This window comes from Hermetia illucens, chromosome 6 (genome assembly GCF_905115235.1).
Source record: "Hermetia illucens chromosome 6, iHerIll2.2.curated.20191125, whole genome shotgun sequence".
Lineage (NCBI taxonomy): Eukaryota > Metazoa > Arthropoda > Insecta > Diptera > Stratiomyidae > Hermetia > Hermetia illucens.
Window position 1 is genome coordinate 62,448,270 of NC_051854.1, and position 23,073 is coordinate 62,471,342.

Below are 23,073 nucleotides of genomic sequence, written 5' to 3' on the forward strand. Positions count from 1 at the left end.
AACACGTTAATGGGTACCTGGCCAAGTTATTCGTTAGTTACTGTTCATGTTCAACTCTCATTTAATAGATAGCACAGAGGTAATACTGGCTCGGAACAGTTTCAACTTGACGTAAGTGTTACGATAGTTGGATTTCCAAATTTTGAAGGCGCATTTAGCGCTGTTAATCCGTCGGGCAACATCGAGTTCGGTAACGCCGCTCCCAGAAATAACACTTCCTAGATATACAAATTGGTCATTGGTCGACGTTCTGCCCATTAATGCAAATAGGAAAAATATGATGAGCAGTCAGACAAACAACATTGGTTTTATTAGTGTTTACCTCCAGTCTTAACTCTGGTTGCCTCCTTTTCGAAATCCGATGAAGGGCAAGTCGATATCATCAGCAAAGGATTCAGAGGGAAACCAACCTGCTCTCTGTCGATCAAGCTTCCGTGGTGCTCACTGATGCATTTCAGGATGATTTTAGCCAACATCTCCGCGGCGGCAGGAAATACCCAAATACCCCTCTAGTTGTGGCATTTAAGACGGGCGGTCTTCAAAATCTTAACGACCATTCTTCCACTCACTGAGAAGGATCCCAATTTCCCAGCATTTACAAATGAGTGGAAGTAAACATTCTGCAGATACATCTGAAGTTGCACGGAAAAGTCCCTCAGGGAGACCGTCAAGAACGACGGCTTCACTCTGTTTGATCATCGTTGTGAAGTGTTCCTTCTACCTCCTCAGTACCTACCCTCATAGGACCATCGTTAAGTCTGACAACTTGAAACCGTTGGCGAAATCGTTGCTATTTGCAGTAGTTTCTCCTCCCCTTACTAGCCCAATGGTGAAATTCCTTTTGTAATGACGCACTTTCCAGCGGTCCAGGGTTTATCAATATTTTTGAGCGGGTTGTTTAAATCAGCAAGAAAACCTGTGCTGGAGGATAGCCGGAGCGCCCTTAGCATTCAGACCACCCACCACGATCACATCAATTTTTGGATGCCTCTTCTGAACTGCGTGTATTTGGCAATATAAAGCATCCTTCTGCACTATATTGTGCGCTTCCGTCGATGCGTAGCATTGTACAATTGTAATGATTTTTAACCTGGACCAGAATCTTGCAGTTAAGGTTTTGTCAAGAAATGGTATCCAAATTAGGAGAGATTCCTTTCCGGTAATCGGAAGCAACAGTCCAATACCGAAGTTATGCCTGCTACCACTAAACTTCCAAGGGTGTAAAAACACAGTGTCGCGATAGGTAGAGAAGCTCTCCACAGAGTTCCGCCATCTCACTTCGCTTAGGCACAAAATGTCCACTTTACATCGTTGGAGTTCATAACAATTAATAATGCACGTGCCTTAAAAATGACTAGTCTTTTGAGTTGTAGAGGACTCCGGCTGAGATGATCGTGATTGCTAAAAATAAATATCACACTTCCGTGCTTTACCAATCTGACAAACCAACAAACCAATAAGAAGTCATAACTCAAAAAAAACGACACTGGGATTTTTATGAGTACTCTAGTTGTTTTTTATTTTGAAATGGCATAGATGCGTAAATTTGAATATAGTAAGAACAAATTTATCCAATATGTCTAACACACTCGCTTTAAATTTTATTGAATGCTGCAACATCAACACTCTGAACGTAATCCTCAATCAGTTCAATTTGCTCTGTAAGCCAATCTATAGAGACCTTTTCATCTTCGACTACACATGAAATAGTCAATTTTTTAATGCCAAAAGCAACCGGTACGAATTTCGATGCACCCCACAGTAGACCATCTGAAGTAATTTTTCGGACTTCTGCTTCCATTAACTTCAAATCAGTCTCATCGTCCCAGGGTTTGATATCAAGTACTAAACTTGACTTAGCGATCAACGCCGGCTCTGAAAATTATCACCCAATAGATTGGAGTAAGCAAAATTAATAAAATCGGCATATGAAAGTTAGTGGAGTATCGAACGAACGGGTTTATCAAGTCCCAAAATATTCAAGAACAGAAACAAATATATAATAATTTGAAAGAATTCAGTCTAATCCTTTTTCGAACTTCTATAAGGTCCTGAGAATATTCTATCATTCGATGCTCTTGTTAACTTTTGACAAATATTACTTTTCGATTTCTTTGCTGCATATTCAGCCAAACGTTGCTCTCGTACTTTAGCTGCTGCTTCGTCTTCCTAATAATATGAAATGACTCAGTTATATACGATATAAATACATAAATTAATCAACTATATACTTCGGAGTCAGATCCAAACAAATCGACACCATCATCATCATCTGCGTCTTCTTCCTTCTTTGGTGCTGGAGGTGCTCCATTTTTGATTGGTTGTTTTGTTGCTTCTGCCGGTCCCGAAATGCTAAGGGTCTTCAAGCGATTTTCGAGTGTTTCAACACGATTTTGTGTCTCGGTTAGAGTCTTTTTAAGTAAGGTGGTAACTGTAATTTGATGAAGTAGTAAGAGCATTTGACTAGAAAAAATCAAACAACTTACGTTCGACCAAATTCTTGTTCTCGATCTCCAAATTTGCCAATCGTTGAAGGACATCACCTCCAGGCGAGGCAGCAGCTAGAGCAGCGATGCCATCCATCTGCGAATTTAGAAAATTTATAAATTTTATTAATTTATTTTTAGGGAATGCAAATAAATTAAACTATATTTTGTATTCCATTACAATAATTTTATCAATAATATATCTTAGTTTGCTAGTTTGTCTCGTGCCTAAGGAATTCTAAAAGACTTAGACAACAGAAAGTGCCCAAATGGTAATACAAACAACAAAGCAATGCCGATACTCGCTTGTAATGGAGCATACATCGTACAAAGGAACCTGGGATAAAATGAGGTACAACGATTGGTATTTTCAAGAAATACAAAAACACTGACATCGAGGAAATGACATCAGCAAGTGGCCGTCCTCCATTTCGAACATACACTCAATACCGCTTAAAAATCAACTTGAACAAGGATACTTCACGACGAAGTCTTGATGAGCGAACGACTATCTTATCTTGGTGCCATTTTGATATTGTGAAAATTAGAGGCACTTTTGAAAACGAAAAAATAAGTAATTTTTTTCAAGGTTTTTGACAAGGGTATATTTTTCATTTGCATATGCGTCAGATATTCCAGGATGTGCCACTGAAACTTTGTTTAAGTCGTGGATCAAGGAAGTCCGAGTCTGCTGGTTTAACTCACAATCAGAAAACTGCGAACGTCTAGGTAAAGAACAAAGGAAGTAGTCAATAAAGTTAGGACCTCTGTAGAATGCGATTTGGATTACCAATTCGCACGATATCAGTTGAGTTTGCTTCAACGAGGATATAATATGATCAATATGTGCTAAAATAAAGATTGACGAGAATCTACCCTATCAAGATTGAGGCCTGCGTGCATATTGACTCCAGACACGTTGGCAACATGTCGAAAATTCTTCGGAGGATTCTTCTCTCGAACGCGGCCAAGAGTTCGTAATTTTTCTTGCTAAGAACCCAAGTTTCCGAGGAATATATATAGCCTGCCAAGTCATTGTCTTGTACAGTAAGAGCTTTGACTCTATACTGAGACGTTTCGAGGGAAACAGTTTTTAAGGTTGACAACATGTCAGTCACTATAACATGAGGCCCTTACAAACCCGATACAAGAGTCTGACAACAAATACGGAGACTATAACATACTTAGTGGTCTGGATAGTAATTACTATTCGCTACTAGGACTTTTAGGTGCGTTTAACCCCTTGTCGGTAGGCTGTGTCTACATCGACACTTCTTTATACGGTGTTTATCCAAATAGCTTTACCCATAAATAAATTCTTGTTCCAAGTGGAAAGTCTACGGCGATGCGTATACCTTCTGCTGTTGAAGAGCTGGGCAGTAGCGATGTCTTCGGCTTACCGGGCAAACTGAACAGCGTTGATTTCGGGAGATTTTTTGCGACCTGTTTGGGGATTCTTTTTGTGATTTTAGCTAATGTGAGGTTGTGCCGCGATTTTGAGAAGTTAGGTCATGGACGAGGCACGGATTTTGGAGATCTCACCAGATGCATGTTCTCCCACAGAGAAATCTGTTGTAGATAGGCTCTCCACTCCATTGGAAAACCCGCACTCGATGTCTACGGCGCGGTCAGCCAGAAAGGATAGTACAGCAACTCCCTTAATGAGAGAAACTAGAAACCTGACTACGGTCGGCTCCGAGAAACATAGACAGGCTCTCGACTTCAGTGGAAAACCTGCACCCGATGTCTACGACGCGGTCAGCCAGAAAGGACAGTACAGCAACTCCCTTAATGAGAGAAACTGGAAAACTGACTACGACCAGCCTGTCGAAGACACTGTTGCCTAACTCTTCCAAAAAACGGGAGAGAAAAACTCGGCAGAAGCAAACTTGAGTCGCACAGGAGAAGGGGCAACATGCTTACCTGTCAGAACCTTCTCCTCCGCCTATACCAGGAAAACGATAGAAAGGGAAGCTGGCGATGTGGACACAACTGGTCTAATTTCGGTATGTGAAAACAAATCCATGCAGTTCCGACACCGTGAACCTAGGAGGGGCCACAGCCAACGACAACGGAGGAAGGCGAAGTTTCTTGAGAATAAAGACATGTGCGTTGATACACCACCAAGTGTTGCGATATCCAGAGGAATCGGACGCAAGAATGCGAAAGTTTCGACGTGAGGACAAGCTGGTAACCCCGGTGAAAACCAAACTGAACGCAGCAGACTTTTCACTAAGCGCCGGTTTTCATATTAAACTACACTTATATCTACAAACATAAAGATTAGTGAAATTAACCTGCAGGAAGGCAAATTCTCTAACTAATCTAATTTTTGAAGGATAATATTATATATTAGGATATGGAAACCAAGCTTGTTTGAAAACAAAAACGCTCACATCTATTATTTTGCGTAGGTGTGTATATTTATTTATTTTACGGACAGTAAACAGAACTCTAATTACTTATTGCCCTCAGGAGGCGGAGAAAGCAATAATCTTATCCCATGCTTAAAACTTCTTAAGGAAGAGAAATTAAAAGGACCAAGCTTTTGTGCGTTTTAACTTCAGCAGAGCCGAGGGATGAGAGTAAACTTCCATTTCTGCGTTACGTGTATTATGAGACGCAGGACGACAGGTGATGTCGTTAGAGGCAGAGTGGTCCATCAGACCCGAGGAAAGTTTAAAAAATGCATAGTAGTTCACACGAGGGAAGTTTTTCTTGAAGGGGGAACGGGTGAATTTACGTTGCACATTTTGAAGTCCAAGACAGGTGATCAGATCACGAAGCAGTACTCGAGAATGTTCCTCACGAGGGAATTGAAGAGAGCTGGAGGGTTGGATGGAGTCAAAACCGGAGGAGGAGTGACGTATAAAGCCTGACAATTTTGCTGCTCGATTGGTGACTTCGAGGCAATGGGTGTCGAAGTGGTGGAAGTCTTGAGTGGAATTTAGATATGATAAGGAACGTTCGTTAAGAGAGTAAGAGCAGGAAGTGGGTGAGAATTTAAGCGAGTAGCACATAGAGTGACACTTTCTAACGTTTAGCGTTCAACCATTAGCAGAGCACAAAGGAACCAGAGCACCAGTTGTAGGGGAGTTAGCTGAGGAGCCAGAGAATTTAATGGACGGAGGGGATAGCTGGCCAGGACAACGGGAAGATATAGTATATGAAACGAAGTCAAGCTAGTTATACCATCCACAACTCAAGAACGGCTGTCCCGATTTTCTTGATATTTGATCTGTTGGATTTCGTTCCAAATAGCAGAATGGAGATTAAGACATTGAAAAAAAAATGTAGAAAATCCATTTTCCCATATATTTTGTATTTTTTTCTAACGACTTTCACTGAGAGTCATCAGCAAGAAGTGATTTCCGTGTGAAAGTCGACATTATGAATGATTGTCATTGTTCGTCGATGTCAAACCGGTGATCTCCAAGCGGACTCATTCTTAATTCAATTTGAATTCACTATTTATTTGCTTTCAGCCATTCATTCTATATATTATATACCTACATACACACATGTCTGGTTGACAAATAACTAAAAAACTAAAACAAAATAATTCTCTGCGACCCAATTCATAAGAACTCATTTCGTTGTGATATTGACGATTTGATATGTGATGATGACGTCATGCAGTTTGTAGAGTGCACGAAATTCACCAAAAATTGTAAAGTTTCACCCCCTATAATTTTGTTAATAATAGTTGGATTTTCTTCAAACTTGACTTGTGCATTACGTTCTTCATTACACACATGCCAAATTTTACTTCTCTGATGAACATAAGGGGGGGTTGCCGGGTAAATTTCTAAAATGTGGAAATATACTATTATTAACTTTATTTGTGCAGATATCGGAACCGGATATATTTTGAGACCTAGATTTCTTAGAGACGAACCACTGTGATTTTTTCAGATTTTTCGGTTGAATAGGTTCTGAGAACGAGACTTGTTATACTTTTTGGGGGTAATATTTTGAGCCCTCACTCCCCTATGTTTCATCCAATATCAAATATTGAACCAGTTTCGAAAAGTACTAATTGAGATCTTTCATTTGATACCCCACATGGCTACATTCTGTGAAAAAAAAATTGCACCCTCCATTCACATGTATGGGGAGCCCCTCTTATACTTAACAAAAAATGGCGTCACTTACTACATATAAAGGGAACACCAGATTACATACTCTCACCAATTTTCGTGACCATCGGTCTAGCCGTTTCCGAATAAACCGGGTGTGACAGACAGACAGACAGACACCGTCTCAATTCTAATAAGATTTTGTTTCACACAAAACCTTAAAAAAATACGAATTCAAATGTCCATGACGACTGGCATTCGAATGCAACACGCCATCTATTGGTTATCATAAATCATATCAATCATATAAATGCAATTCTGACTTCGTCTTCAATTTTACAGATTCAAATGCCAAATTCACCATAGACTTGGATTTTTGCAACCGCTTGAAAACGCATAGGATAAATTCATCCATATTTGCTTCACGTGCAACATAGAGGACCAATGGTACCAAACCATCAATTATGCAATGAAAAATACTAATCCATGAACATCATGTATTAGTTCGGTTGTTCATTGATTCTGAAGCGATACGAAGTTCGCCGGGTCAGCTGGTATCCACTATATGTAGAATGATTTATGAAAAATATGGAAAATCTAAGGAGACAAGTCGGCAGTCATTATATTTTCATTGGAGGGCTTATGAAGTAAATACCTTAGTAAACAAACTTTGGTCATATAAACATGATTTCAGAAGCAAAGAAAATTTGAGTCCTCATAACTCCACAAACAAATAGAGGAGTTTAATGTGTTCAATAAAAATCTCCAATTTTGGCACAAATTATTTTCAAATGAAACAATTAAGAAACTTGTATTCTGATGTAAAATGGACCTTGAACAATGAACGTCGATGCTAATTGAAGGATGGTAAACGGTTGATAGAAGCTAACGGGTTCCGGAAGTCGGTTGGAGGTTAAAATCTGATTATCATTTAATTACTGATACAATTACGCACACAGTTATTCAAACACTATTCGTATCCACCACTGTAAACTGGAAGTGAAACTGCTTATTGGAGCACTGGGCGAAAGATCACAAGCGAGTGAACTATTACTGAGCCGTTACATTGGGATAACTGCGGTGTCACTAAATAGTCTTACAGATAACATGCATTACAGTTATGGAAACACTCACCCGTTCCAGAGAGTTTTTAATATGCTGTCTGGCTTTAGCGATCTCTGATACAAGAGTGCCTTGGTTGGCTCCCGAACCGACCTGTAAAATAAATAGCTTGAATTTCCAGGGAGACGGGATATTGAGCGTCCATAACTAAACACATCACACAGAAAGTACATGCATAATCTACGAAAAGAATCTAATTTTTTCCAAGAGTAACTTAATCGGATAAAGTTCAAAAGAGGAACGCAAAATGATAGCGAAGCAAACAGAAACTCTACTACGATATCTACTTTTTTCTCATCTTGTGAATGATCGTTTCCCTCAGAGTCTCCGTTGAGAGCTTGATTAGTTGCTTCACTCACGAGCTGTTCATCTTTGCTATTTGCATTCTTGTTGCGACGATTCCGCCAACGATCTTTCTTCGATTTCTTTGCGCTTTGAACGCTCGCGGAAGCCTCCTCCTTGTCTTTCTCTTCTGTCTCCCTGACAAGCTTCGGTGGACTTACAGTCTGAGTTCGCGCTTGAGTTTCCTGCTGCACTTCCATGTTGGTTTCCGCACTGGTCGTACGTGCAGTTTCACTGCTTTTATTGATCCGTTTGTTTTTCTTCTTTTTCTCTTTCTTTGTATCGCTTAGCAACGACGGCGCAGCATCACTTTGCGGTGGTGCACTAGTATCCGAATTTGGCTTGGTCACTTCACTCAACTCAACCACCGGCTTCACGATTTTCGCTTGGACCTTTGCTTGCTTCAATTCAGATCCGTTAGGCAGCTTGCGAATTTTAATTATTCTCAATAGATTTCAATATTCAATATTTCCCTGCAGGACAATGTGACCAATTAGGAAGATGACTTACCTTCGCCAAGTGAATCATATAATTCTTCTCAGCTTCATTGTAGAGATTCTTCTGCACCCAGATTTTCTCAGTCTGAAGAGGACAGGCCATTGCTAAAAATAATTAACACGCAGTTAGTGTTTCATAGTTCGAAATATTTTCTTCCTCGTTATCGATTTTACAAATCCCCTTCCTCGCAAAACGTGGCAGTGACATTTTTTTTTAAAGAGATTTTCTGCTGAATCGACATTTACTTGACTGACAAATCGGCTCAAACCTACCTGATTGAAGTTATTATTAATATAACTTTTCTCCGGTGTGAATTTTTGATTTTAAACGCAGGAAATTCCCGATGACAATTCACTGCCTCCGAGATCCGCTGTAGATGCACCGCTGACACGAGGAAAGAGGGTTGGCCAGTCGGGACTACAACAAACTTCAAAATCTGCCTGTGCTCAATATGTAAAAAAGTAATGCCATATGAACAAAGGCTATAAATTGCAGGACCGTGGAATTTTCGGTCAATTATGAGCTACTGAAAGCAGTTGAGTTTATATTCCTTTTGAATTAATTCAGTTGATGTAAAATAGCTTATTGGAAAATAACTTGAATGTTGACTATGTCATTTTGGGGAGCACCGAAAACGGTTTTTCACATTTGACCCGAAATTGCACAGTCTCTATAATGTGAGAGCCTTTTGTGTGGTTGATCACAAAAGCATGTCTTTAGGTATTAATTCAAAATCGTTGAGGATGATGAGGAATTTTTTCCAGACTCCAATTTTCTTATTTTGTTTATCGAGGAGCATTCAGGAAATCATAAATAGCTAGTCTACAAAGTGTAATTCCCTTTTATTAATTTTAGATACAAGCATTAAGTGAATAATGAATTTTGATTATTCGACTTACGGGAGAACTCAGAGAACTAAGCTATAAACTATAAAGACGCATATTTGATGCATTTAGAACCATATTATAAATTACTATTAATGTTAACAACATTATTTATTAGTAGTGTCACACGAAATGGTTGATGGAATTACATGGTCTTCGCAGGAAGACATTCACAAACAAATGTTGGTCAAATGGATCCCATGCTCCGGACCTCAATAACAACTACTACTTCGAATACTCTCTAACAATCAGGTGAGAGTAAACACTGAAGTTATCAATAATGAAGTCCTCCGTAACACTTACAATGGGGAAATGACTGTCACAAATAATCTTTACGACTTATCGCAGGTACATCCACAAATCTATTTGGCCCTAGTTGCAAAAAAGTCGGAACGACTGATTTAATTATGATTGTAAATTAGCAACGGAACGGAAAAATGCTGCATAACGGACAATGCACCAATCGCCAAAAAAGCGGGAACGATAAAAAACGTAAGGTGACTTCACAGACTAAGAAAGGAAGGTTGGGCGAATTAATAGATTTGTGAACTTCAGCAGTGCAGGGAGCAATCGCACCAAGGTCTGGAGTTTTACCCAGAACTCAATAGTCTTAAGCCATATACACTTGATGCTCAGCCTGTCGACATAAAGAAGGAAATAAGATTCTTGATCGTATGGGTAAATTAAAGCAATGGGTTGAGTATTTTGATAAACTGCTCAACAACCAGAATATTGACCAATTGGAGGTCTCGTTAACTGAAAACGACGGACAAATGCTGCCTCCAGCTAGTATGAAAAAACAGTCCATATGATTTTCATCATCATCATTAACTACGCAACAACCGGTATCAGGTCTAGGCCTGCTTTAATAAGGAACTCCAGACATCTTGGCTTTTGCGTCGAGGTCCACCAATTCGATATCCCTAAAAGCTGACTGCCGTCCTGACCTACGCCATCGCTCCATCTTAGGCAGGGTCTGCCTCATCTTTTTTTTCTACCATAGATATTGTCTTTATAGGCTTTCCGGGCTGAATCATTCTCATCCATATGGATTAAGGACCGGCCCACAGTAACCTGTTGAGCTGGATTTTATCCACAACTAGACGGTCATAGATTTCGTCGTTATGTAGGCTACGGAATCGTCCATCCTCATGTAGGGGGCCAACGATTCTTCACAGGATTCTTTTCTCGAACGCGGCCAAGAGTTCACAATTTTTCTTGCTAAGAACGCAAGTCTCCGAGGAATACATGAGGACTGCAAAATCATTGTCTTGTACAGTAAGAGCTTTGACCCTATGGTGAGATTTTTCGAGCGAAACAGTTTTTGTAAGCTGAAATAGGCTCTGTTCGCTGCGCGGATTTCACCGTCGTACCTGTTATCGGTTGTAATTTTCAACCCTAGATAGGAGAAATTATCAACAATCTCAAAGTTGTAGTCTCCTATCTTTATTCTTCCACTTTGACCTGTGTGGTTTGATGTTGCTAGTTGGTTGGTTTTTGGTGCTGGAGTTGTCACCATATATTTTCATCATTTATAATCGGAGTAAAAATCATAAGTTGTCAGGAACCGATGGAATTACAGCTTGACAAGTACAGGGAACAACGACATCAAGCGCTGAAATTTTAACACGATAAAACCAGAACTTGATATCCATCGTGCCATTACAAGAAGCAAAATCTAATTTGCGTCCATATAGATATATTGGAGCGATGGGTTGTGTATTTTGACGAATTGTTCACCAAAAGCTACCATTAGCAAACATGGATGATGTCGGAGCCGATAGAATTCCAGCGCGAACTCGTTGAATATGTATGAAGGGAACAAACTACACTGAGAAGTTTATCAAATTATGCCCAATGCTGGCAGCGAGATATTATTTGCCCGTTTCACAGAAAATCATTCAATGCAGAAATTATAGCGCGCCCCATATGCGAAGCCTCATTCCAGGCAAATCAACAAGCGAGCAGGTCTTTTCTCTGCTGTAGTCGATGAAAAAGCTGCTAGAATCTGGCTTTCAGTGGTGGCATTTTTTTATAGACTTTAGGGTTTCCTTTGATGACACAGCCAAGTTAAACTATACTGTTGTAATTTGAGAATATTCAGTATCTCGACAAAATTAGTAATAGTGACCAGACTGAACTTGATTAATGTGCGAGTCCAGATAAAAGTAGCATGAACATTTTCGAGACCTTTGGCCATCACTAATAGCCTAAGACATGATGTTGAGGTGAGCGCCAGAGGGTAGATATACAAAGTGGCTTCTTTCAGATCGAGCAGATGGTGCGATATTTTGGGTTCTACATCAATGAAGCCAAAACAGATTATATTGGTAATGTCGGCACCACAAAACCACGATAACCACAATATCTAACAACACAAATCAATTGAAAACAAGAAAGATAGGAAGTTCAAAATATCTGTATTTTAACGAAATCCGCGTTGTTGGCAGTCAGTCTATTTCAGCTTACAAAAACTGCTTCGCTCGAAATGTCACAGCATGGACTTCGTTATAATTCACAGTAGAATGGACGATACCATAGCATTTACAACGAAGAAATATAGAAACAGTATCAAAACCACTCAGTTATGCCCAAGATCGGGCTCAAGAGGGTGATGATGAGATGATCCAGCTTCGAAAATCTATAGAGCAGAAAAAAACACCTAGCAGACTCTGTCTTAGATGGTGTCGGCCAAGACGCAAGGAAGCTGCTAATGATATCGAATTAGTGGTATTTGAAGCAAATGGGGATGTCTAGATTTTTGTTACTAGGGCCGGATATCGTTGATGATGGTAATATCACACATTGAATACCGTATTGTAATCACATCCGAAATGAGGATATTCGCGATCGATATGGGGTTGCGCCGATCGTGGGAAAAATACGAGGGCCGTTTCCGCTGATATGAATATATAAGTCGCATTGACGAGAATTCTGGTCTGAACATCGAAGTCAATGGGAAAAGACCGAAAGGCCGGCTGAAACAACGATGTCTTGAGGCGCTGGGTGATGATTCGACTTTGTAACTCCATCCAGATCAGCCGACCCCTCGTCTGAATGGGACAAAAGTTGAAGAACAAGAATATTTCGATATCATGCTTTAAGTTCGCATCCCACGTCATGGATATTTGTACTTCTCCTACTCTGTGAGTTTATTAATTGGAAAGTACACACAAATACTTTTACCGCTATAAGACATGAACCACTTTAGAAGGAATAAAAACTTTTCACAAAGTGGTACCGAAATTCGGAACACAGGACCGATGTCTGCTTTGGATGTTCTTATGGGATTTTAGGAAAATGGATTATCATATTTATTACCTTCGACCTCAGGTTTGAAGTTAAAACTTCAAATAAATACGCAATATCCAAATTAAAAGATCAGTCGAAGTTTTCATTATTTCATGTACATATACTTGTGCTCTGTCTAGTTATCACTTTTCACATGTAACAATGCTTCATCAGTAAGCCTAAGTAAGATATCGCTAAACCTGATAAATGTCCTGAGCATGAATTCACGTTACCAATATCAATCGTTGTGAAACATCCTAACTTTGTTTGCCACGATAATATATCAGCGATGAGATGTTGGTTGTAGAATTCTGTAAAACCTGCCAAACTACAAAACAAAGCTAAAACAAGAGCTGATCAATGCGAGGACAGTCTGCATTCCCACCTCGACTTACTTTGTTCTACGATCAAATCACGCAGAAATGTTGGATACTGAAGGAAAGCCACCCATCTCAATTCATTCAATACGGAAGAACATAAGTTAGCTAAGATAACTCGCATGGATATGTTGTGCATTAATCGAGACTCACGGCATCGGCCTCTTAGCATCAACGCAAATAAAATTCTAGAAGTAGACAAAATTAGCGTTATGTGCGCTATGAATAATTTACTTACATACTGATGCGTTTTGTGATATCCTTTAGAGGCATCATTGGATGTAATTAGACTCATGCACTCACTGCTAATCATGCAAGATGATGATGATAAAGCTTGGGCTATGCAAATATCTATAAGTTTCAGTATTCATTTACTCCGTTTTCAATAAAAACTTTATAAAATGTCTGTGATAATGAAGTAACAGACCTGAAAGTTCCCGACTTGGCACTCCGGTATCAATGCCTTCAAGATAGTTTGTTAAAGTAGTTAATTTCCCCTCCAGAGGTTCTGCAAGCAACATATCATGCAACAGGTGCCCCTCCAATTGGAGATAATCCTCTCCCAGGCCATCGAGCGCTGTAAATAAACGGTGCAAACATATGGTCTACAACTTGTTATTTTATTACCGATCCTTTTGTATATATTGGTTTCCATTCTGGGTACTTTCAAAAATAAGTTATTCATAAATCCTTCGTCAATAGAGTGATTTGTGCTTGACAAAACTCCTATAAATTGGCACGAAATATGATATGTAGGAAAGTTTGCACGTGAAACGGTACATAAATACCTTTTGCAATGAAAAGACCAAAGTAAACGTCTGAAGAAAAACTTTTCCGGTCTAAAGCCCATCGATGAATTTTTTGAAAACTTTGAGCAATATTACAAGTACATTCAATTTCCACACAGAAATACGCTAATATCAAATATTGTAGATTCATACTCGGTACTGACAAAATAGAATACATACATGCCTATAACGCTGCAAAACCCAAACAAATTTTAAAGCGCATGTCTGAAATGTACCCCTTCGTAATGTGTATCCGTTTTTGCAAAGAAAGTCAAATTCAAGGCAGTTTTATTGTTTATGTTATTATTATTTTGTTTTCAGCTTCAATGGAGGGAATAAAGAATGCTTTGAACATTTTTTCTAAACCGACCTTTATTTAAATAAATTATCGTCTTAAAATTACTTTCATTTTTATTGAAATCGTTGTGCTCAGGTCTTAATTGAGATCAGAATCATCGGCATCCGCATCACTCCCTGAATCTGTAACATATATTGAACCATCCTTTGGGCTACCGTTGCTTTTGTTATGGAGCTGTTGTGTACGTATCTGCAATTTTTTCCAAGGCATTTAGTGATGTTAAAAAAATATATAGAAATCGAAAATGAAAGCCTGAATATACAGTTGGACAAATTATTTCAAATGCACTGACTCGATTAGTTATAACAGTTACCTTCTCTTCGTAGAAATTCCTTTGATTTTTAAGTTGATCTTGCAGTATTTGGATCTGGAAATATTAAGTGAACAATACAGAGACATATGACAGATAATAAAGTAAGATTTCTAAGCTCTTCGACATAAGCTCAGAATCCTTCCCTTCTAGGAATTGAATGTGGAATGCACTTATATCTGACATGAAACTTACTCTTCCTTCATAATAATTCTTTTGTTGATCTAAACGTCTTCTCCAATTCTCCTCGATACGCTGAACTATTGCTTCATTCCCGCTAATCAATTCCTTTCTTAGACTCATTTCTTGTGTAGTTAGTTCCCGTTCTAATCTCGCCACTTCGTTAGTCAGATTTTCAACTTCATTATTAAGTCTGAAAGGCAGAACAATTCAATTTATATTTGAGGTAAAACTTTTAAATAAAATCACTTACATCTTGATCTCTTCTCGCAAATATTCGGTATTCTCATTTGTGCTTAGTGATTGGTTTAATGGCACGTTGCACGCCAGCCAAGAATATCGCGATCGCTTCACGAGCTTTTTAGGTTTTTGCTTGAATATAATATTTTTTGCAATCGAAGCAAAACTGAGGACATTCAAATTTTCTTCAAAGTATTCATCTAACGGATTGATGTTGACTATCATAGTCATTTTCTCTTTTCCAACTAGTGGTGCCTGTAGGAGTGTTGTGAGTTTTGATTCGCGATAAGGCACGACGTCAGCATTTTTCTTTTGCTGATTATGATATACAGCATCCAAGCAACGTCCAAGGACTAAAAGTGACGTATTGATGCGTTGAGCTTCTTTCAAGCGATTGCCAACGTTTTGGGTTTTATGTAGGCGCTCTGAACCAGCCAGATCACAAAATTTATAAGAATGAAATTCAACGACATCGGGAGGCGAAACTGTGATAACGTCAATGAAAAATACAAAGTGTGAACGGCTAGAATGATTATTAACTGCGGTGGAGCCAAAAGTGATTCGTTGGGTTCCAGCACGAAGCAGCAACTGAGCTTCAAAACTATTCCGAACGCAAATCGATGTGAGATTCTTTATGAACACTTGTCCTTTATTTGAAACAATTGTTAAACCCTTTTTCTTTGAAAGCTGTTGCTCGTAGGACGGATTTAGGAGGTCGTAAACCATTTCGTTATAAATTTCAGCGAATGAAACCCAAACAAATACCCTCTTCTCCTCCGAATCGTTTGACTCAAACCCATGTTCACTCAATACAAGATCTTTCAGCCGCTCATGATTGCAGCGTTCCGTGTTAGTGGCGACTAGCACTTTTCTTCTCAGCTTAACATGGTCTTCTATTTCGTTAACGTTTAAAAAGTTGATTGCAGCGTTAACAATACTAACGCAAGGATAATCTTGTACTTGGCTTCCGTAGAATGTGAAGATGTGCTCTAGGGCACGCGGAATAAGTCCAGGATTCTCAGTATTACCTAAAAATTATTGTGAAATATCAGTTAGATGTCGAGTGAGGATCTTGTTTAAATTCATGACCAATTCCCAATATATAACTGGAATTTTTCCAAACATAAGAATAAATAAAATAGTATCACATGTACGAGGGTATCTTTTGTTTTGTCTTAGATAGTTGAATACTTTCTTAATCCCTTTTTGTGGTGGATAATGGCGACGCCGTTGTATATCATATGCGTATATCACATGCATTCATAGACATTAATCTAAGTAGAATTACTTTGACATCCCGGAGGTTGGTATTGCACAAGGTTACAAATATTCATTATTAAAATTACAAAGAGTAGTAGCGGCACTGTTTCTATTCAGGGAAATGCGCCAAAATAGAGTTAAAAAATTAATAACTGTGTTTCTTCTTGTGGCTATAAACTGCTGTCAAACACTATCAAAACGAAGCTAGAGCCTTCCGCAAGAAATATAGTCGGCAAATGCCAAGAGGACATTGTAAATAAACGATTAACCAGATTTTCTTGGTGAAGTATATAAATATTTGAAACATAGTGGAAACACAACGTTGATGTGTAATAATTATCTTTGGCGCAACAATCCAGTTAGATCCAGACCTCGAAGTATGTTAGAGCACTTCATTCAGGACCGTGATAGTACAGTAGGAGACAAAGTCAGTGATAAAAAATGTGTTCGCCCGAGATTATTGCCCCGATTTGACTTAGGTACTTACTCGTTCACAGCGAGTCGATTGGTACCCGACATCCAGTTACGATACAAATCTCGCCTGGGAGAATGGCCGATGATGGACCAGATACAGGAATATCTTTTATAAGACGAGCCGGAAGCCACCATCCAAATCCAAATTTGAAAACCCCGTTGGGAAGGTCATGTAACGCGGCTGAACCGTAGGAAAATTTCCGGCTATTTATTTAAAGACAAAGTAGAAGGACAAGAGAAGAGCTGGAGAACGCGAGTTATGAACGTTCCCGCTACTGCAGAACGCGGTCACTCGAGGATTAAGTGGAGGCGAAGACTTTGGTAAGATACGAGCAGTTATCGTGTTGTAACGCCATAAATCAAAAAGAAACAAGCGGAAACCGGAAGCTCGGCGATTCAGGTGCAAAAGGTTTTGTGGATTTAAGCATATTTGGCATTTGAGTGCTCAGTAGTTCTATTTCTATTAAATTTCATCATCATCAACGGCGCAACAACCGGTATCCGGTCTAGGCCTGCCTTAATAAGGAACCCTATGTATGTTAATATGGTATTCTAATAATAATAATAATCGTTGGCGCAACAATCCATATTGGATCAGGGCCTTGAAGTGTGTTAGAACACTTCATTCAAGACCGTAACGGTACACAACAGTATTCTGTAGGAGGCAATGTGGTCAGCATTGCTCTCGGCCAAGATTATTACCCTGATTTGAGTAAGGTACTCATTCACAGCTGGGTCGACTGGTATCCGACGTCAAATCACGATACAAATCCCACTGCCACCAGTGAGATTTGAACCGCGACCTTCCGTACGATAGCCTTGTCCTCTAACCACTCAGCTATCCGGACACACTTTAAGGTATTCTAGGGTGCAGAAAATTTTCGGGAAAGACAATTTACACATATTATAACTGTGTTAATATAGTAATAGTAGAACTTGCATGTGGTCGCAAACTTTTCGATGGTCCTGTGAGGAACATTTGCGGTCGACTCCTCATTCATGATGACGAGCAGCTGAAAAAGTGGAAGAAACATTTCACCACTGTGATTAACTGCATCACATTCGGCGAAGTTCTGCCTATTGTGAACAAAATGACTAGTCATCCTGATATGCGGATACCGACTGTTCCTCTAAATAGAAAACATGGTTTGATCATCAGTGCGCTCAACGCTTGCGCGTGAGCTTAACGGTCTCCCCACAGAGCTATTCATCGCTGCAATTTTTGCAGACATTCTACCTCCACTTGTACGGAAATCCTGCCAATAAAATATTTTTCCGAAGAGCACTTGACACAGAACAATAGAGCAGCGAGCGTTTTCAGAAGTTCGGGTATAATGGCAAGCAGGTGGATTTGACGCGCTACACCAAATCAAAGGGCGGAAACAACCACATAATAATAATAGTAGGACGTCCACCAAACTGGACAGTATAATACTCCACATTAATAGCCTTTACTATTGTTTTATTAATCTAGTGTGAAATTAAGGGGTGTATTTCCAGACGGCTGCTGAAAAAAATAATATACTAAGCAGGTATCAGAATAGGTAGTATGTGTTTTGACACGGCATCCCTATATTGCGCCAGCCAACTGCAGACAAGTGAATATTTTGACATTTTAACAGGTGGATATAAACCAAAACTGAAAAATCGTAGCAGTTAACTGAGTTCATGATATAGAAATGAAATACGACACTGCAAAATATGCTGTACCAGGCAACTTGGCCGCTTCGCGCATCTTGGCTGAATGTCGCGTCGCGTAGTGCCGCTCAATTGTGTATTGCTCCCTACAAAGCCATATAAAGATATTTTGACAGGCAATGCAGTTTATGGTCTCGCCGCGTTGTAATACGTCTGTAATATATACGTATACCTTGTAGTTTGAAAAAAGGAATATTTTGGGTTTTTAGCTATATACGAATGGAAAAATATGCATAGAAATTTTCTCACATAAAGTGAAGACAAAACCTTTATACGAAGCGCCAGTTTCCGCAAGAAACTTCAACTTATTCTTCGCTCAAAATTAGGTGTATGAGATTATCAGTTTCTAAGACTACGGAACTATAATTTTACAGTATTACAGTACCCTAAAATAAATAAGACGGAACTTCTCGGCCAAGCATTGAGCGGACTAAAAGTGGACTTGACTTCGGCCTCTCCACGAAGCTATTTATAGCAGTTTCGATGTTCTACGTTCTTATTTTGTAGACAACTAAAATCTTGTCGAAGGATTGGAAAATTTATTGCTAAAATATCGAATAAAGTAACGCCCGTTTTGAATGTATATGTTGAAGGGTTATTTACGTGCTTTCTGCAATTCGAAGGATAATTGATGGCGGTCAAAGGGTAGTATAGGTCCAAGAGTGAAACATTGATCCATACTCCCGATGGAGTAAAAAATCTGGGAAAAACCTTAATAGCTTTACTACCAAACCCTATCTCCACGTGGTGATCTTGGTAGTTCTTTCTTATTGAAAAACTGCAGCCGGAGAACGATGGGGACCAGTCCTCCGCGTCTAAAAATGTTGAGGGTGAGGTTGTCACCTTACACGGAAAACCAAAGTTAGGCAAGGATCGTCGGCCTGGGCGGATTCTAAGACGTTGGGTCCGGCAAAGAAAACGGATCAACGATTTGGGGATTTTCAAGGGATTTTCAGTTAACCGTACTTGCATTACATGAGATGCGTTTGACAAAGACCGATCTGCTGGAGAAGAGCAATTACACTATATATTATAGGTGCCATCAAGCAAACCATGTGCTCGTAAATTCGTAAATCTAGTCAGCCAATAACTGAAACCTGCTGTTATCGTTTTCAAAAACATTAGTGTTCGGCCATGTACTCTACGTTTACGAGGCAAATTTCGAAATATTAGCCTCATTAACGATCATGCCCCCACAAAGCAGACTACAGAATTGGAGAAGGGTACCTTCTACGAGGCAGTAGATCGAACCCTCGAAGCCTGTCCCAGGTATTATATTAAAACCATACTTGAAGATTTTAACAGTCGAGTAGGGATAGAGCCCGTAAGCAGGCGATACTTTGGCTCTCATAGCTTGTATAGAAACACCAATGGTAAAGGATTGCGGAATATCCAATTAGCAGCATCACCCGAGATGGTTGTTGTTAGTGTCTGGTTTGCGCGGAAAGCGGCCCAAAAACAAACGTGTGGATTGAATGCGGACAGCTATCGGTCTTGAGGAGTGTCAGAACATATGCGGGCGACAATATTAACTCGGATCAATATCCCGTTTGCATAATGCTTCGGGTTCGAATTACAACCCCGGAGGATTGTAGCCTCTGAGAAACTGATGAGACCGAATACTGAAACCATCTATAACAAAGTGCTCCATAACACCTATAAGAGGGAAATAGATGCTGCAATAACCCCATTTAGAAGAGATCCTGGAGATGAAGCGTCGACAAATGATATTCACAACCAACTGAAGAATATTACTATTGATATGGTCACAAACATACTCGATCGCGAGAAAAATTGAAACGACTGGTTCGACGATGAATGCAAGTTAGCAACAGAACAAAAAAATGTTGCACATCGGGCAATGTTGCAATTCCCAAAGAACGTACGGAAGCTAAGAGACTTATTACCAACTCCGTCGAGTGGAGAAGTGACTTCGCAGACAGAAAAAGGGAGGTTGGGAGAATCAACCGGTCTGTGAACTCGAGAAGTATAGGGCGCAACAGGACCAGGCGCAGAGGGAAATCTGATTCCCGACTCATTTGAATTACTTTGTTGAACTGCTCAACAAACAAAATATGGGCGAGTTGGAGGTCCCCCCAACTGCAGACGGACAAATGCTGCCATCACCAAGCATTGAAGAAACAGTCCGTTCAATTCATCGGCTTAAAAATCATAAGATGGTAAAATGTGGAGGCGACCAACTATAGCAAGCAGTTCATTTACTGATGCTCAAGGTTTGGGGCATCGAATCAATGCCTGACGACTGGCAGCGAGATATTATCTCTTTAGTGCAGAAATTATGGAGATATCATGTAGCTTAGTATAATCTATAAGATATTCTCCGCTATCTTGCTAAGCTGGAGAGCTTCTACGTCTAGAAAGTCATTGGCCCTTCCCAAAGAGGCTTCACTCCAAGCAAACAGCAACAGTTTAGATTTTTTCTCTGCGGCAAGCGATGAAAAAACTGTTGGAATATAGCCATCAGTTGCAATCTCTTTTCCTTGACTTCAAGGTCGTCTATTACATCATAACTAGGGTAAAACTATCCAGACATGAGAAAATTCGACATGACGAAATCGATAAGACTGACTAGGCCGTCTTGACCAATGTGCGAAGTCAGATAAAAACAGCAGCACCACTCTCGAGACCATTTACCATCAACGCAACGGTCTAAGACAAGGGGATGGTATATCATGCATCCTGTTTAACCTGATCCTGAAGAAAGTGATCCGTGATACTAATGTAAATGCGAGATGCATTATCCTCTTCAAGTTCACCCAACTACCGGTCTATGTTGACGATATTCACATTATGGGAAAAACAACCAGGGATCTGCCTTCATCCTTTGGTTGTGAATAAAATCTGGCTCAATAGTTTTTTGAAAATCGTGGGGTCCTAAGTCCGCATCAACTTGATGTCGCACCGGACCAAAAAGGAAGCAACTTCCTCCCTCTTTTTTCGGTCCCCGGACCTTTCGTTTATGGCTTAGCACCCAAACTTTAAAAAAATATCAGGCGATGACGACTTTACGGTCTCTTACCAGGGCAGAGGCAAATCATCACGCGCTGCCTCATCTTTGTCCTTCATCAAAAAAATATTTTCAGCTCTGGCCAAGCTTTGGTCAATAGAATTGGCGGATTCTCTCAATATAATTCGTAGTGATGTTGTGTTCTGCGAATTATATAAAGGAGCACGCTACATCTTCGAGCCGCTTCAGTCACGCTGCTCCCACGGCAGAGGTGAGGCAGCGTCTGACGATTGGCCTCTGCCGTGGTAAGAAACCGTAAAGCCGTCATCGCCTGAATTTTTTTTTGTGGCTCAATAGTTTTCGGTGGGCGGGTCACTTATTCCGTAGGGGTGAGGCTAATTCGGCAGCACACCTTTTAGGGATAATGAATTGGTGGACTTGATCATGATGATGAGTAATTGATAGTGTTGAAGCAATAAAGGAAAAGGAGAAGAAAGCACGACATCTGTAGATTCGGTTGATAAGGTATATACTACTAGATCTTAGCATTTCATTTAAAACTTTTGGAACCCAATACAACTAAGAGAAATTAGGTAGTGTTCAACGAAATCAAAACCCTTACAAAGGGCGGCTTAGACTGTATAGATATTTTTCTTTGACTGCGTTTTTAATCAATGCATAATCAAAGCAGCACTGCGTCAGCATGTTTTTCTATATTAAGGAAGATATTACTCATCAATAGTCACCATAATATGCAGGGTTATAGAGAGAAAAATAAGGGTGAAAATTACGCGAAAAAAACCGAGCCCGCGTTGAAATCATTGAAATTTTCATGTAGAACCCCCGATGAAGCTTTGGCCCGGGGCATTTCCCCTCTTTCGTTCTTCTCTCGGCAGACCTGACAATACGATACGTACATAGATCGAAACACATCTTATATGTGAGGGCTAAATCCCTCCCATTTGGAAGTATTTCAATTATTTAGATGGGGCAAACGACCTTCCAGTGATCTGGGGTAAGATCGAGTCATTTATTCATCTTATATAAAATAGGAAAAATTCTTTAAAGTAGAAAAGATATCGTAAAATGAAAAAAAAAACAATTCCAAATATAACAGTAATAACGGGATTTACCAATTTGGGTGTATGTTTTTCCTGATCCTGATGTACCGTACGTAAGTATTGTTAGATTCTCCTCAGTTTCAATGGACTTTCGGATGCAAGTATCGTATACACTCGCCTGGGGCACAGAACTACTGATAATATCGGAGAAGGTGAAATGTTTCTCGGTTAAATTCTTGCCAACTCTGTCAGAGCTGTTCCTTGTAATGAAAACATTCTTATCGGTCGTATATGAGCTTGATACTACCCCATCTGTGGTTGGACGCAGTCGTAGATAAACTAGAGCACCGTCAGTTTGAGTACTATTGCTGCTAGTGCTAATTGATTCAGTTGTTTCACTTCCATGTTCACTTTCTGTATCACTCCAACTGTCGTTTTCCTCTTCATCTTCACTAATCAGTTTTATTAAGTTAACACGCCGCATTGGTCTTGGTCGAAATCTTCGGTCGACACTTGGATCTCGCGCCTGAATGAATGATCTTATTGGGGCGGAGGACATACTAACAAATACGAGGCGTTAAGAAATACTTAACTAAACCGCAATTAAAGGAAAACTTCAAATTCAAATGGCCGGTACTGATAATTGTCATAAAATTC

At 39.7% G+C, this 23,073-nt stretch overlaps 3 protein-coding genes across 6 annotated transcripts; all 3 read right to left on the reverse strand.

Annotated features, from left to right (window-relative positions):
• Positions 1-1,490: 1,490 nt before the first annotated feature.
• LOC119659604 (probable elongation factor 1-delta) lies at positions 1,491-8,960 on the reverse strand. The gene is made up of 8 exons (XM_038067774.1): positions 8,800-8,960; positions 8,540-8,631; positions 7,975-8,454; positions 7,700-7,780; positions 2,487-2,583; positions 2,232-2,431; positions 2,103-2,169; positions 1,491-1,875 (listed from the first exon to the last, which is right to left on the reverse strand). The coding sequence occupies exons 2-8, from the start codon at positions 8,627-8,629 to the stop codon at positions 1,595-1,597; spliced, it is 1,296 nt and encodes a 431-aa protein (XP_037923702.1). The 5' UTR covers positions 8,630-8,631; positions 8,800-8,960; the 3' UTR covers positions 1,491-1,594.
• Positions 8,961-12,838: 3,878 nt separating this feature from the next.
• On the reverse strand, positions 12,839-14,026 carry LOC119660108 (UPF0764 protein C16orf89 homolog). Of its 4 annotated transcripts, none has more exons than XM_038068490.1 (6): positions 13,868-14,026; positions 13,707-13,805; positions 13,507-13,656; positions 13,322-13,430; positions 13,098-13,267; positions 12,839-13,043 (listed from the first exon to the last, which is right to left on the reverse strand). In XM_038068490.1, exons 1-6 carry the CDS (start codon positions 14,016-14,018, stop codon positions 12,853-12,855), a joined length of 870 nt encoding a protein of 289 aa, XP_037924418.1. In that variant the 5' UTR covers positions 14,019-14,026; the 3' UTR covers positions 12,839-12,852. The 4 variants fall into 4 exon arrangements, with proteins under 4 accessions (XP_037924418.1, XP_037924419.1, XP_037924421.1 ...); XM_038068491.1 differs by having other exon boundaries at positions 12,839-13,030; positions 13,088-13,267; XM_038068493.1 differs by lacking the exon at positions 13,707-13,805.
• Positions 14,027-14,265: 239 nt separating this feature from the next.
• On the reverse strand, positions 14,266-23,019 carry LOC119659735 (kinesin-like protein subito). Its single transcript, XM_038067994.1, has 5 exons — positions 22,489-23,019; positions 14,969-15,983; positions 14,731-14,908; positions 14,539-14,592; positions 14,266-14,414 (listed from the first exon to the last, which is right to left on the reverse strand). Exons 1-5 carry the CDS (start codon positions 22,973-22,975, stop codon positions 14,304-14,306), a joined length of 1,845 nt encoding a protein of 614 aa, XP_037923922.1. The 5' UTR covers positions 22,976-23,019; the 3' UTR covers positions 14,266-14,303.
• Between the last annotated feature and the right edge of the window lie 54 nt (positions 23,020-23,073).

Bases quoted from the DNA above. Each gene is read 5' to 3' on its own strand.
- LOC119659604 (XM_038067774.1), bottom strand. From the start codon at position 8,629: ATGGCCTGTCCTCTTCAGACTGAGAAAATCTGGGTGCAGAAGAATCTC. The intron at 8,455-8,539 runs GTAAGTCATCTT...AAAATTCGCAAG, and splicing joins ATATGATTCACTTGGCGAAG to CTGCCTAACGGATCTGAATT. The intron at 1,876-2,102 runs GTAATATTTGTC...GATAATTTTCAG, and splicing joins TGCAGCAAAGAAATCGAAAA to AGCCGGCGTTGATCGCTAAG.
- LOC119660108 (XM_038068490.1), bottom strand. From the start codon at position 14,018: ATGAATCTACAATATTTGATATTAGCGTATTTCTGTGTGGAAATTGAA. The intron at 13,806-13,867 runs GTATTTATGTAC...GCCAATTTATAG, and splicing joins TGGTCTTTTCATTGCAAAAG to GAGTTTTGTCAAGCACAAAT. The intron at 13,657-13,706 runs GTAATAAAATAA...GTTTATTTACAG, and splicing joins CAATATATACAAAAGGATCG to CGCTCGATGGCCTGGGAGAG.
- LOC119659735 (XM_038067994.1), bottom strand. From the start codon at position 22,975: ATGTCCTCCGCCCCAATAAGATCATTCATTCAGGCGCGAGATCCAAGT. The intron at 15,984-22,488 runs GTAAATCCCGTT...AATAATTTTTAG, and splicing joins AAAAACATACACCCAAATTG to GTAATACTGAGAATCCTGGA. The intron at 14,909-14,968 runs GTAAGTGATTTT...TCTGCCTTTCAG, and splicing joins TTGCGAGAAGAGATCAAGAT to ACTTAATAATGAAGTTGAAA.